The sequence below is a fragment of the Gobius niger genome (genome assembly GCF_951799975.1).
Source record: "Gobius niger genome assembly, chromosome: 1".
Lineage (NCBI taxonomy): Eukaryota > Metazoa > Chordata > Actinopteri > Gobiiformes > Gobiidae > Gobius > Gobius niger.
In genome coordinates this window covers 65,553,212-65,567,143 of record NC_136852.1, presented here as the reverse complement: position 1 = coordinate 65,567,143, position 13,932 = coordinate 65,553,212, and the positions used below count along the sequence as shown (strand labels likewise).

At 43.5% G+C, this 13,932-nt stretch overlaps 2 protein-coding genes across 2 annotated transcripts in view; one reads left to right on the top strand and one right to left on the bottom strand.

Annotated features, from left to right (window-relative positions):
• hsd17b4 (hydroxysteroid (17-beta) dehydrogenase 4) overlaps positions 1 to 1,322 on the bottom strand; it is a 35,638-nt gene extending 34,316 nt beyond the window's left edge. The window contains exons 1-2 of the mRNA XM_079553992.1: positions 1,171 to 1,322; positions 370 to 423 (exon numbers count right to left, since the gene is read on the bottom strand). Coding sequence (XP_079410118.1) covers positions 370 to 423; positions 1,171 to 1,222 — 106 coding nt within the window. The 5' untranslated portion in view covers positions 1,223 to 1,322. The remainder of the gene's footprint in view (positions 1 to 369; positions 424 to 1,170) is intronic.
• An 811-nt stretch (positions 1,323 to 2,133) lies between these two features.
• Positions 2,134 to 13,932, top strand: part of prr16 (proline rich 16) — a 29,009-nt gene continuing 17,210 nt past the window's right edge. The window contains exons 1-2 of the mRNA XM_079554068.1: positions 2,134 to 2,956; positions 11,924 to 12,957. Coding sequence (XP_079410194.1) covers positions 2,822 to 2,956; positions 11,924 to 12,763 — 975 coding nt within the window. The 5' untranslated portion in view covers positions 2,134 to 2,821 and the 3' untranslated portion in view covers positions 12,764 to 12,957. The remainder of the gene's footprint in view (positions 2,957 to 11,923; positions 12,958 to 13,932) is intronic.

Sequence of the window (13,932 nt, the reverse complement as noted above, 5' to 3'; positions counted from 1 at the left end):
TTATGTTGCTATCCCACGAAAGCAACTAAACGCTGATAAACCTAAAACATGTTGGGCAAGGCAAAGCACCAACATCACAAGCTGGCTCTCAGCAACGTTACGAGTGTATGAGGGGAAGTGAGCCCACTCAAAATAAAGAGGCATGATTATTTTCACCTTCACCTGAAAAATACTCGAATAAAATTCTATTTATGGGTTGAAATATTATATTGTGTAGCTTTAAAAATCAACAAGGGGATTGTGAGTTCAATTGATTAATCTCTGCAGGTCATATTACCTACTTATTTGGTTCATAATGAATGTCAAAGTATTGAATTAATAAAAAAGTTAAATGAAACCAATAACCAGAAGAGTGTAACTAGTATTTACCTACTACAGATGCACCTCTTTCAGCAAAAGCCAGTGCATATGCTTTTCCAAGTCCTGGGGAAGAAAAAACAGTACATACTTTTAATGGTTCGCAGATACAGCAGTTATTTCAGTAATAAAACAAAAATCTGTCTCTATTAATATTGAGATTAACGTTATGTTTAAATCTGCTGACCCTGTAGTTTAGTTATTCCAAGAACACCATGCACATGTTTGTACAAGCAGTGCAAGTGCATGGTGTTCTTGCAATAATTTAGCCAATATGTCAGTCTTTTAATAGAGTTCGGGAATGTGATGTCATATCGCTAAGCATCATGGGATTAGCAGGGATTATAAACTAATGGAGATTTTGAAAGTTAAAATACTGGAGTTAGTTGTTGTACATCAAAACACTTGGACACCACAGTGTGTTAGATGGATTTACCAGAGTGACTCTATGGGAAATGTATATTACAGCTGCAAACATGGCGGATCTCCATGGTAACTGTGGATTTTCCCTAACTACATAAATCGTAAGGAAGAAAATGACAACACTGATGAACTTTCACACACTTCCAACGGCAGTACCAGTGTCATTTGCTTACTGCACTTTGATCTCTACGCTTACGTGCAATGTCCATACACTATGAACCCAGACAAAGCAAAAATCTACACGTGCTTTTTGTTTTAAATAGAGAAATGTGAACGTAATGTGCATTTGCGATACAGATTCGTAGTTTTCCCTCACTCTCTGTGCGTTAGTTAGTTAGCATCGCTGACAGACTAGCCGCACTTTGGCTACTCCAGCACGGGTGTGTTTACCTCCTCCAGCTCCAGTGACAAGCACGACTCTTCCCTCGAATGACAGAGACATTATTCCTCCCCGACTTCTAACAGGACACACTGATATAACACAAGAGGCGAAATCCGAAGCGTCACCCCAACAGTGTCAAAATGCTCACTTCCGCGTTGATGGGCGGGGCTATCGCGGAGGTGACCAATCAGAAGCTTCAACTTTCTCTCCTCGTTGTTTTTACTTTGCACAGGGAGGCGAGACTTTTCTCATCGCCACCGGCCACTGTCTATGGACAAGCCTTTTTATTTGAATAGCCTGCTCATTAATTTATACAATAGGTCTAAGCAATTGTTTGTATATTGTTATTGCTATACAAACTCAGATTAGTAGCCTATTCTAACCTATATGTCCAAAATCAAAATCTACAGTGATGGGATGAGCCCTTAATATGTGGCATATTTACTGGAGTATCAAGAGGAAACCTGGCTGCCTGCCTCCAGTACTCCTCTGAAACGGTGCTCAGCCTCCTGCGTTTGTAACTGTTTCAGAGCGTGGTGTCCCACACTAGTCAGCTCTTCCACGTCCTACTCTTCCTCCTTCCTTCGCTCCACAACAGTCTTTCACCATCTTCTGGGAAGACAATAGCAGCTAATCAATTTTATTCTCCAGTGAACGCAAATTAGCGAGAACAATAGTAGGGATGTGTGGCTTAGATGTGAGTCTTGCCCTGATACCCCCTTGTTTGTTTATCATCTGAAGTATTTGAGTACACTGATACATTGGTAGGCAGTGTGTGTGAATTGGTCGGCTATAAATAAACATGCCTTGCCTTAAAGAACCACTGCTTGTCTACAAGTGCAATTGTTTAAACTAGATTAACTAGCTACTTTATTTATCATCTTAAGTAGGCTACATTAATGGGCTAGAGAGAGAGAGAGAGAGAGAGAGAGAGAGAGAGAGAGTGAGTGAAAGAGCGCGTGAGGGGAGGAGAGAGCATTCCCAGCAGCAGCAGTAGCATCCTCCTGTGCGCGGCAGACTTTCCGTGGAGGCTGCGATGTGGACACGATGGACCGATCGGCGCGCACGTCTGTGAAGTGTGTCCCACGGCTCACGTTGCCAGCCTGGTTTCTTGGATATACGCAATATATTTCTGAGACTAGAGGAGCTACGTAATATTTCAGCGTGGTGTTCGCCAGCGGGTCGGGTTGTTATTATTATGGACCTTTTTGTAATTGACTGCGATTTTGTTTTGTTTTGATTCGCTATTTTAACATGTTTGCATGTTATTCTCCTTGAAAATAAGGTTCTATAAAGGATATTCTGGACTTAAAATGGACTGTATTGGCATTTTTCTCGTGTTGCCATTTTAAAATCAAAGACAGAAGGTGCCACAAACCTGTAGATGAGCTCCGCATCACAGACAATATGAGACATTATTTTGACATAGGTTATTTTCTGCGTTCCGCTCTACTGCGCATGCTTAATCGCACACACACAGACGACACTGGCCACTTCGCTCCGTCGTGGCCGTGATGTGAAATGTAGGACCGAAAAAGTCACGGTGGCGTACAACACAGGGGGAAAGGGGGGAGACTGAAGATGCTTTGGCAACGTGGTGGCGCGGCGTCCAAAGGATACGAGTCCTTACCCAAATAAAATTGCGGCATAAGCTGAAGAATGTCCGGGGCACCCAATGCAGAAGCTGAAGGAGCAGTCTCCAAAGTACAAGTGAAAAGGGAGATCAAGACAATCGTGGAGAATTTGGAAAACATCTTGGGGGACCTTAAGGATGTCGCCAAAGAACTGAAAGAGGTATGCGCTTTCTCCTGAACACTGTGTAGTCTACAATAGGCTGTTTTGTGTGTGCACTTTTGCAGACTGGATTTTGCAGATGCTTTGGAGACCAGTTGAGGCTGATCGTCCACCTCTCAGGGGCAATGGGAAAGGCTGTGACAGCAGATAGGCACATACATTGCTTACACACACCGCCACCCAATACTTCCTCCAGCTCTGCTTACTAATGTCTCTGATTATTATCTCACATATGAAAGACAGTGGTGCAGCAGGAAGCCCCGGTGCGGAGTGACAGGACAGGCTGCTTCTACCCTCACTCACTTTGATGAGAGTAAATTTAATCACCATTAATATTTCATGGGCAAGTTGGTTCAACCAGGAAAGTGATTTTGCATGGCGTTTCATCATCTGAATGCTGCTGACAGTTGCTTGTTGCAAATTACCCCCTGCGACACAGTTCAGACCTGAAGTTGTCTGTCTTGCTCACTTAGTATTTAGCCTAGTGCAGTGGCTCTCAAACTTTTCTTATCAAGAACCACCTCAAAAAGTAGGCTATTCTTTCGAGTGCCAAGTCATGAAATATTTAGCCTTTCGAGAAGCCTAGATTATGATTAAACCAAGAGTATATAGGGTCTAAAATAGTCACAAATTGAACAAAATCTTGTCTAAACTGGGTGTAAACCACGTCACCATCCATCTTTTTCTGGCAGCAGTTTTAGCAGAGATGCCAAGACTTGCCTTTTCATGCACACTTCTTCCAGCTTTTCTGGGGGGTTGCTGAGGTGTTCCATGGCCAGCTGAGAGATGTAATCCCTCCACCGTGTCCTAGGTCTTGCCCAGGGCCTTCTCCCTATAGGACGTGCCCGGAACACCTCGCCAGGCCACCAACTGGAGCAGCTTTACACTGAGCTCCTCCCGGATAACTAAACTCCCCTCATGAACCCTTCCCTCATCTCTAATGTGCCACCCTGCAGAGAAAACTCACTTTACTAAAAAACTGCGTACAGGGGAATCTCAAGTCAACTCAAGAATAATCAAGTAAATACCTCAAAGCCGAATAGTTACACAAGTGTATTCATTGCATAAGTAGCTCTCTGATATTTTTGTGTCATAAAAAAGTAACTCACAGGGTCAAAAAGGTGCAAGGTCATGAAAATGAATAAAGTCTAGAAGTGCAGCTGTCCCTGAGGAAGCCCAAGTGCTATAAGAGAAACACGTACCATCATTTGAGAACCACTGGCCTAGTCCGTTTGTATTGCATTATTAATCATTCTTTTATGGGTACTCTTTTTAAAGTATTTTTGGCAGGCATTTTTGAAAGATGGGCATTTAACCCATCTTTCAATACCAACCTGTCAGGAGCACAGCGACTACAGTGCAGTGCCCGGGCACCCATCGCCCGATCATAAGGCAAGGTGCATGGTCAGGAGTACCTAGTGAGGAGGTATCGTGGAAAGATAGTGTGTTTTGTTTGTTGCTGATATGCTAATTGCTATTTAAATTGATGTAGTAGTAAAGGCTGCCTCATCAAATAGTCTGCATCTCTGCAAACACCAAAGTTTTATGTATCCCCTGAGTCTTATTATGTATATATAAAACCTGCTATCCATGTAGCTTTGAAACCTCTAAAAAAAAATCCGAAATGTAATGAATCTTGTAATAGATATTGTTTTCCTAAATGTGCAGACATTATAAGAGCCTTTTGGTTTTGGCTTGAAGATTTACACTCACCAGTCAGAGAAAAGTTGTGTAAAGTCTGACGCTTCACTCCACCTGCGGCGTCAGACGCACACACACGTCATCAGCTGGCCGTGTCTGCTTCACACCTCCACAGAGCACGCTTAGCGGTCGATTCACTCTGTATTCACTTACCAACTCACTATTTGGACACTTTCGCAAAGAGGAGCAGTACAATTCCATCTATGACAATGTGTCCTTGGGCACAGTTCTCAGGGCTCAGTTTTCACCCACCTTGCTGCTACAAGTGACTGCAAAGTGACTGTGTTGTGGATTTGTGTGTTTGAAGGGGCCCTATTGGCAGTATGGTGGCCACACTTGTCGTCAGTATTAAACCACAGTAGCGCAGTAGATCCAGCAGTATGTAAACATTCTGCTTACTGACAATGAATTGAGCATGCTCCTTTTTTCTTTCACCTAAATATGTCAAAACACTAGCCTTACTTCTCTCCCTCACTCCCATGCTGCCGCCGTGGTTGTCATTGGCCTTCTTTTAGGCTGTGTACGTTTTAAATCAGCCTCACACGGCGCTTTGGTTAGCCCGCTGTGCTAAACGTCTCCAACTTAACATGACAGCCTGTTCTAATAAAACCCTTATGCCTCTGGTTGCTACATTATTGATGGGCAGTTGACACAGCATCTGTCTCACGTCCCCAGCTCGAGCTTTGGAAATCTTCTGCCTTGTACAATCTCTCGCAGCAGGCATCCCAGATAAACCAGGCCGGAAAAAGATTACGCTGTTATGTGGCGTGTCTTGTGTAATTGTTTGTGATATGCCTTTATTTTTCATCTCTTGTTGGGAGAACAATCAATGGGAGTCGAATATTTGAGTTTTAGCTCAATTATATAGATTTTTCAAAGAGGGTAATCTGATAACTGGTGTTATCCTACAACAAATTACTAAGAAGCTTATTTTTTGACAGTTATTAAACTTTCATCTGTATTGGGTTGTTTTGACAACTCATGTTTTCAGCATGAGTTTTCAACTCACGTGTAATACATAGCATTAGCAAGTACCAATGACATAAATGTAAATAACAATGAAAGGAAGAGAGAGATGTGCGCTTTCTCGTTTGGAAATACTATTGTGAGTTTGTGTCAGCAGTGTCGATGTTAAAATGCACTTCCAATAATGCATGGGAGAATTGGCAAAACCGGTTGTCATCTTCGTATAGGATAGGGTTGATTCCCACCTGGACGGGGCCTTTCTGTGTGGAGTTACCATGTTCTCCCCGTGCCTACAAAGGTTTCCTCCGGGTGCTCGTTTCCCCTACCTCTAAAATATGTACAATAGGTTCCCCTCTGGGGCCTGGACAACACCTAAAAAGATCTCAGTGGGACTTTCCTGGTTAACTAATAGTCAAATAGATAAAAATAAAGAGTAATAACTAAGTTACTATATTATTCAGAAATCAATCTCCATGGAGACAAGCTGGAGACGTCCCAGTAAAGTTGCAAGTCAATGTCTTTAGGAGTGGTGAGCCACTTATAGCAAAGACACGTTAGTTTGTTAATTTTGTAGGTATTTATCTACGATAAAAATATTCATAATGAAATAAATGCTATTTTATTCCATAATAATAAAATAATAGTAGCCTATATTTTAAAATGTGTAATTATCTTGTTGGTAACATCCATCTTTAACACCTAACTACTCTCAACTTTTGTAGTGAGTGTTGAAATAAATAACTCTTTGGACTGGTAATGTATTATTCATTAGTATAAATAACTGTTTACACTGATGTGGTATCTGCACGTTAACAGTCTGCTGTCTAGACAAGCAGATACTGTACATCCAGGTATATTCGGCCTGCTGCGAAAAGATCATTCATGCTGATGAACTCTCGCGAGTTGAACACAAAAACAAACCAATACAATTAAATAAATTCCCCCCAAAAATGTGGGAGCAGATTGTATGCAAATAAAGAAAATAGGTCTAATAATGTTAGTGAAAAAAGCATAACATACAGAAAGGGTAAGATACGGCTTGTTTCAAAAATGAGATCTGTTTGAAAAATTCACATCAAGAAGCCTTTCTAAAGGTCCGCTTGGGTCTTGAACATCACATCAGTAGGAGAACAAGAGACCCGGCGCATTGTATGTCCCTCCCGGGGGTGTTGCTATCACAGCATTGGTCTGAAACGGCCTCCTTTGAAATATGGTTATCACTTGTAGCTTACACGCGGGTCTTGATCCAAGCTTGGCTCCTGCAGGGATTCTGACCAGATGCTTGGCACAGTCAGTGAAGCTGCCTGGCCCAGAGCGAGTCTAGCCTGGCCAGCCATACCCACTTCCTTTATGATAAACAGAGGAGAGCGGCTGAGCACCTCCCAGAGTGTATGGCTTAAAAATTAGCATGGAATAAGACAGTCCTCAAAGTGCTTTACCTGAATTTAAATCTCAATCCACAGATGCATTAGGTAGTTTGTACATGTCCAGTGTGCATTGGCAAGATACATGATAATTGTCAGGATAAGGATTATTGTAATGTTTTTTTTCTGGTTCCAAATTCAGTTCTGTCCTTAAAAAAATACATGCCATTGGGGAAAGCTGAACATACAAGAAAGCCTACATAGACACAGGCAGAACATGCAAGTTCCACAAATAAAGGCCTCACAAGATTGGAAATCGAAACCCAAGATCTTTTGTGATGCAAGAGGGCCGGCATCTATCTTTCTACTTGAGAAGAAATGTGAGTCAGAGAACGACTCAAAACAGACAGTATGTTACATCTTGCTATATGAAAACAACATTATACCCTCTTGCTTTACATGCTACTCTTCTCTCTTACTCCTCTCATTTGTCATTCCTCTCCTCTTTTGCAAATGCGTTTCAACCCCGTAGATGATAGTAATGAGCTAAATGTAGCAAGTAGCAGCATTACTAATTCACTGAACGAACATAAGCACTTTGTCCTTGTTATTATTATTTTACGAGCTTTGCCGCCGTGCATTAACTTTCCTCTCTTGCGCTCCTTTCCTCAGGTTATCGCTACCACATGCAAGCTGTGATGCTTTAAACTTTACTCTCTGCAGCTCAACTTTATTAAATTTGAAGAGCGTCACAAGAGCGCTTTTTGAGGGAGGTCAAAAACACAATCTAAAAATGTTCGGCACTGCACTTCTGGGTGCCGCGTGAATATAAAGTCAGATCCATCTTGTCTGAGAGAAAAAGATTTACTGGATATTGACATGTTTCTCTTTTATTACAAGTGGCTCAATGGACAGCTCTGTGTCTGGTGTCAACGTGGTTCTCGGTCAGGTGCCTCAACCTGAAATGATAGTCTTTGTCCTGGGGATATGCTGATACAGTGGTTCTCAAACTGTGGTATTGATCCAGCTGCTGGCACATGCTATAGTCTTCTCCAATGGGACTTTTGAATTATTTGGGGCTGTTAACCTAATAAAGTTAGGGCTTGTCCCAGTTTAGAAGATGATTCTTGGTTTAGGCTAGGTCAAGCTTTGTCCTTTTCTTGTTAAATCCAGATTTCTGCTTGGCCGATAGAACATATAGGAATCTTATTTGTACAGCGCTTTTCATATACTGACACTAGGGCTGCACACTCTGGGCCAGATCTTGAGCTGGCGCACAGAAGGGCACAGGCTCTTGAAGAATTATTTTCTGCTATGTGCTACACCCTCGCCACTTGTGAGAGGGCGTCACGAGAGGAGGTGACTGCCCTGATGGGAGCACCACTGACATTCATTTCCTCCTTTACATCGCGCTGCCTTGTGTAAAGCCTTAGGCTCTCACAAGTCAAACTAAAAAGTTGATTTACCCCATCGTGAGCTAAACAATGTTCATGTCTCGAGAGAGAGAAAGAGCTACAGCCGTCCACTGTGGCGCACACCAAGCGGGACCGCTTGGTGTGAACGCAAAACACAGCACTTGCACATGTTCACCCCCCACTCCCCCACAACTCCTCTCCCGACCGCGGAGTCGATCTGGTTGGAGGAAAAAGTGTGTCTCCACCCACTTAAATGCGCCAAGTCTGGAGTGGCAAGATCACAAAGTGCGCACCTACTATGCGCAAAATGTTATGCCATCGTCTGCGTTTTGAGACACAAGATCGGGCCCCATATCTTAAAAAATACAATATAGCAAATTAGGTGATGCAAGAAGCCACAGTATATCACAAAATCGATGTGTCTAAAATAAAAATGCATGGAACTTTTCCTAATTTACTTCAATTTTAGCCCTGTTTTGGACCTGATTTTGTGTCTTGTTTTTTGCTGATTACATACGAGTACATACGATTTACATTTAAAGTGAATGGATGTAGTACTAAATAATCGCATGGCCTACATGACACAGTCGTCTTCATAAGGAACAATGTTTCATTAACTTCACACACAGCGGTGGTAAGCCGTGCGTGTAACCACCGCTGTCCTGGGGGTAGACGGGGAAAAAAAGCACGGCAGCGCACATCTGCACCAACGAACCCTTCAAACACCACCAACCACGCACACACACCACTCACACGGGCTAACAGGTTTTCACGGTGTCCCATCTAGGTGCTAACGAGGCTTGTCCCCTGCTTAACTTCCGGGACCTGGCGAGACTAGGCATTCACAAGGTCATACTTCTTGTCAGATAGTTGCGAACCACTGCCGTGACTAAAAGCCTTAACCTATCCAGAACAAATATTAAAGCTCGACCGGTCCTGATTCAATTTTGCACTCTCACATCACAGCAAGAAATCCGCCGGTTCAATTATCAGACCATGCCGGGCCTTTCTGTGCAGAGTTTGCATGTTTCTCTCTATCCTCTGAATTTGAGCTATCCTTCACTACCCTCCAATGCCTCAAGGCAACCTGTCAGGAGCAGTGGGCGACAGCAGTGCACCATTTGCAGATCCATCTTCGGTGCATGTTTTAGGTTGATGGTTGAAACCAAAGTGCCCAGAGGAAGCCCATCCACACACAGGGGAGACATGCTTGAGTATGAGACAACTCATACTCAAAGCACACACATGGTCCCGGGATTGAACCAGGGACCGTCATGTTGTTGTTGTTGTCATGCAATATCACGGGAACCACTCAGCCACCAAGCCACTGAATTTGACTTATCAGAGCAATAATAAAATACAGCACAGATTTCTACACACTGTATTTGAACTAAGTATCTTGATGCTTGTTTATTATTTAGCACGCAGCCATCTCTTTCCCAGTCAGTACAACAAGAAAAACCCTGTTGGAGATACATAAGACTACATGTTGCATTAATAATGTGGTTACGAAGTTTTCACACTAACTTCGTAACCGCAGTGAATTTCTTGAGCGAGTTTTCAGCTTGGACCTAAGATAAATCCCCTGTCCCAGTAGATGCTCTTCCCTTCGTTGTGAGATTGACTGATTGAATTACAAGACTGTGGGGCCTTGGCACAATTACTCGCACACTACTTAACTATGTGAGATTGCAATTTTTCACTTGGCTTAAAGCTTTTAGGGTGGCGTATTTTTAGACGCTAGTTCATTCCCCGCGGGCTCCGGCGCATGTCCTTTGTCTCTCCTGCAAACAGTAAACACTAAAACTGTGTTGCTAAATACAAGTTTTTCCCGCTCTTTCTTGGTGGATATATTTGGATTCTTTTCTCGCTTGTGCTGGGTGCATCGGATCATCTCAGTATATCACTGGGAATGTGCCCCAGTCCTGGCTGTGCCCATAAATTGCACTGACATTTCCTCTTTCTCTTGCACGGCTGTCAGAGTGATATCTTAATCCCTCATCTCATAAATCAGCCTGGAAAATCAAAAATGATCTTTACATGCCCGCTTTATATAGCCCCTAATTAAGTTCATGATAAGTTCAGCATTAACCCCCTACCAGCTCATCTCCTCGATCGAGTTTCAAATTAGCCAAGGATGCTTCCAGAATGATGTTGTAAAATGAAATTAGAAAATGGTGCCACGCTGACATTGCCACGTCGTGCCAACATTGGGATTAAGCAATTGTTCCTATAAACGGAGACGAGGAATACCTACTATGTCATTTAAAAGGTAAATTTGCATTATATTACAACGTGATGAAAAGCCTTAAGTCAAACAATAGAAGCAGCCAATCTGTGTATACGCCCCCTCTTTCCATCACCAACCAAACCATCCCCAAGAACTGAACTAAACTATGCATAGAATAATCACTTTTAAGATCTCAATACTCAATTATTATTACTGTTAAAGGCATGAGTTGACTCTGGTGCCATTGTGGCAGAACTAAGTGCTCCTGTTCTGTCTGTGAGGCAACTCGTGACCATCACCTCAATGCCCTATTAAATGACGCAGATCGCACTTGATTCAAGGACTCTGCGCTCCTGCTGCACAAATCGAGGTGGACCTTCCTTGGAAGTGCACCACGGTTTGCTTAAAGTGGCCCAAAAACCACAAGAGTGAACACACACTCTTAAATAAGGATTTTTATGACAATGTTGTGTAAGTTTTAACTCTATGAGGAAAAAACACATGGCATAGAATATTGGATTAATGATGAAAACTATTTGACTGTGGTGGAGTTCAAGTATCTCGGGGTTATGTTCATGAGTGAGGGGACTGACGGAGTGTGAGATCGATAGACGGATTGGTGTGGTGTCAGCAGTCCATGTATCGAACTGTTGTGGTGAAGAGGGAGCTGAGTCGGGAGGCAAAGCTCTTCCTACCCTCACCTATGGACATGAGATCTGGGTAGTGACCGAAAGGACAAGATCGGCGGCTGAAAGGAGTTTCCTTTGCAGGGTGGCTGGGCGCACGCTTCCAGATAGGGTGAGGAGTTCAGTTACCCAAGAGGAGCTCGGAGTAGAGTAGAGTCCCTGCTCCTTCACGTGAATGGAGTCAGCTGAGGTGGCTCGGGCATCTGTTTCGGATGCCTCCTGGACCTGGATGGATGGATGGATGGATGGATGGATGGATGGATGGATGGATGGACTATTTGAATGTTTGAATCTGCTTTGTCATTGTGACGGTAATATTTTTTTTGAAATTGCAAAAATTGATATAACATCTTATAACAACTATCTGAAAAAGCAAGTAGTTTACTGATCTAGGAAGTATTTTTTTTCTAGAACAAAGGCCTTCTTTCACTACATTTTATACAATAAACCTTTTCCATCTTACTGTACAACATCCTATTATATCATTGTCTGATTTATGCTGTCCCAGCGTGTCCCTAATGCGCTGTCATATATTTTCTCTTCTCTTCCCTGAGTCTTGCTGACCTCAGCTGCCATACACTGACATGTCTCTTTTTCATCTCTAGGTTGTCCATGAGATAGACACTCTGACCGGCGACCTGCAGCTCGAGGAGGACGGACTGACGGACAGCTCCAAAACAGACACGCTCAACTCCAGCTCCAGCTCCACCACCACCACCACCACGGCCTCCAGCCTGGAGAAGATGAAGCTCTTCTCCGACGATTGCATTTTTAAACTCCCCGCTCCCGTCACTCCGGTGCCCATGAATCCATCCGCCGTGCTGACCGTTCTGAAAAGGGCACACCCGCCTTTGCCGCCGCCCAGACTCACACCATTGCGGGCGGATGAGCATAGCACGAAAAACATGCCTCAGCCCACTTTGGTTTTATCAGGGAATTTATCCAAGGCCAACGGGTCCGTGTTGAGGAACGGCGGGATATTTACTTCCAAACCCAATCGGGATGTGTTCTCGTCGACTCCTTGCTTCATTTCCGGAGACAGCGGGATATCCGAACCGGGGCTTGTACCGACGTTACCTAGACCTATGCCTTTGCTCAGACACGAGAAGAGCAAATGCCCCAAAGCTCCGGGAAGGGAATCTCGAGAGCGGGTGCGTTTTAGCGAAAAAGTTCAGTACCACGGATACTGCCCGGACTGCGATCTCCAGTACGACGTGGACGAAACGGAACTCCAACTGCAATCCGATATGAACGACCTGCGACTCAGCCCTGTCCACTGCTGCACTTCCTCACCTCCCCCTTCCCATTCCCTCCCCATGTTAGAAAATGGCTGCCTCCCAATCAGCCATAGCTTCCCCCCGGCAACGAACGCTCCCTTACCTTGTGTGCCTCCTCAAAAGCCCCAAAAAACAATCCTACGCAAATCGACCACCACCACAGTTTGACGACGGACCGCGGCGCGATGTCCGACTTAAACATTTCCTGAATCATCCATCAGTGTTTTCTACTCAATGACCTGATTAATCCGAACGGGAGAAAAAAAGGTTTGGAAGATAACTTGATGTCGGTGGAAGGCGGAGAAGGGGGGGAAGCGTTGCCATGGGCGCCAAGACGCACGGGCGCAGATGAAGAAGCCGCGGTGAGTGTTTGTACAAACGTCTGAGAGAGCTGGAGGTTGGAAGGGGGGGGAAAAGCAGGGAGCATAATGCATAAGCGTCTTTACATGGTCCCCACATCTGTTTGTGTATGCACATTTATGTGAGCGGTGATGCACACGGTGTGAGGTTTCCGGGCCTGAGAAATGCACAAGATTTATACTTGAGCGGAAACGACCCTGACGGGAGCAAAAGTTAATTGCGCTGCGCCTCTGAAGAGCAGCTCAGTATGTTCTCTGTCTGACAGCCCGGCGACTTTTATAAAACTCTTATTATGTCATGTCTACAGATAACATAGAGGTCGATAGTGCTTAACCTTAAGATAAGTTTCAATAAGTTGCGTTGCAATAAGTTTGAGTAAAAGTGGCTATAGACAATTCACTGTTTTCTGGTTAGGGATTAGATCTATTTAACCTTCTATTGATCAAGCTAGACACCAACAATACAATATTTAGGCTGTGGGTTCACAAATAGGGCTGGGCGATATGGACCAAAAGTCACAACCCGATATATTTAGGTTGAATATCGATATACGATATATATCTCGATATTTTTTCCGCAAAGTCAACGGCATCCGGCTTCAGAGATGCTCTGTGGGGGGTCACAATATTGCCACTGCCCTGAAGCAAGTATTACAGTGCAAATTTGAACTATATCGATATATATGATATGGTCTAATTCCATATCTAATTTTAAAATGAATCGATATATCGGTGTATCTTAAATATCGACATAACGCCCAGCCCAATTCACAAGATGAAGTTTTGGAAGAAAAATGTATGTAAACCAACACAACCACCGGTATCACTTTATTTTACACTACCTTGATACATTGTACTTAACTAAATATAGTAACAATCTGTAATAACTTGTACCTATGTAGTACGTACACAATGGAATAACTTGTATTAGTACTTTGTAAGTACATAATGTAATAGGACACGAGACCCTTAAGGTTT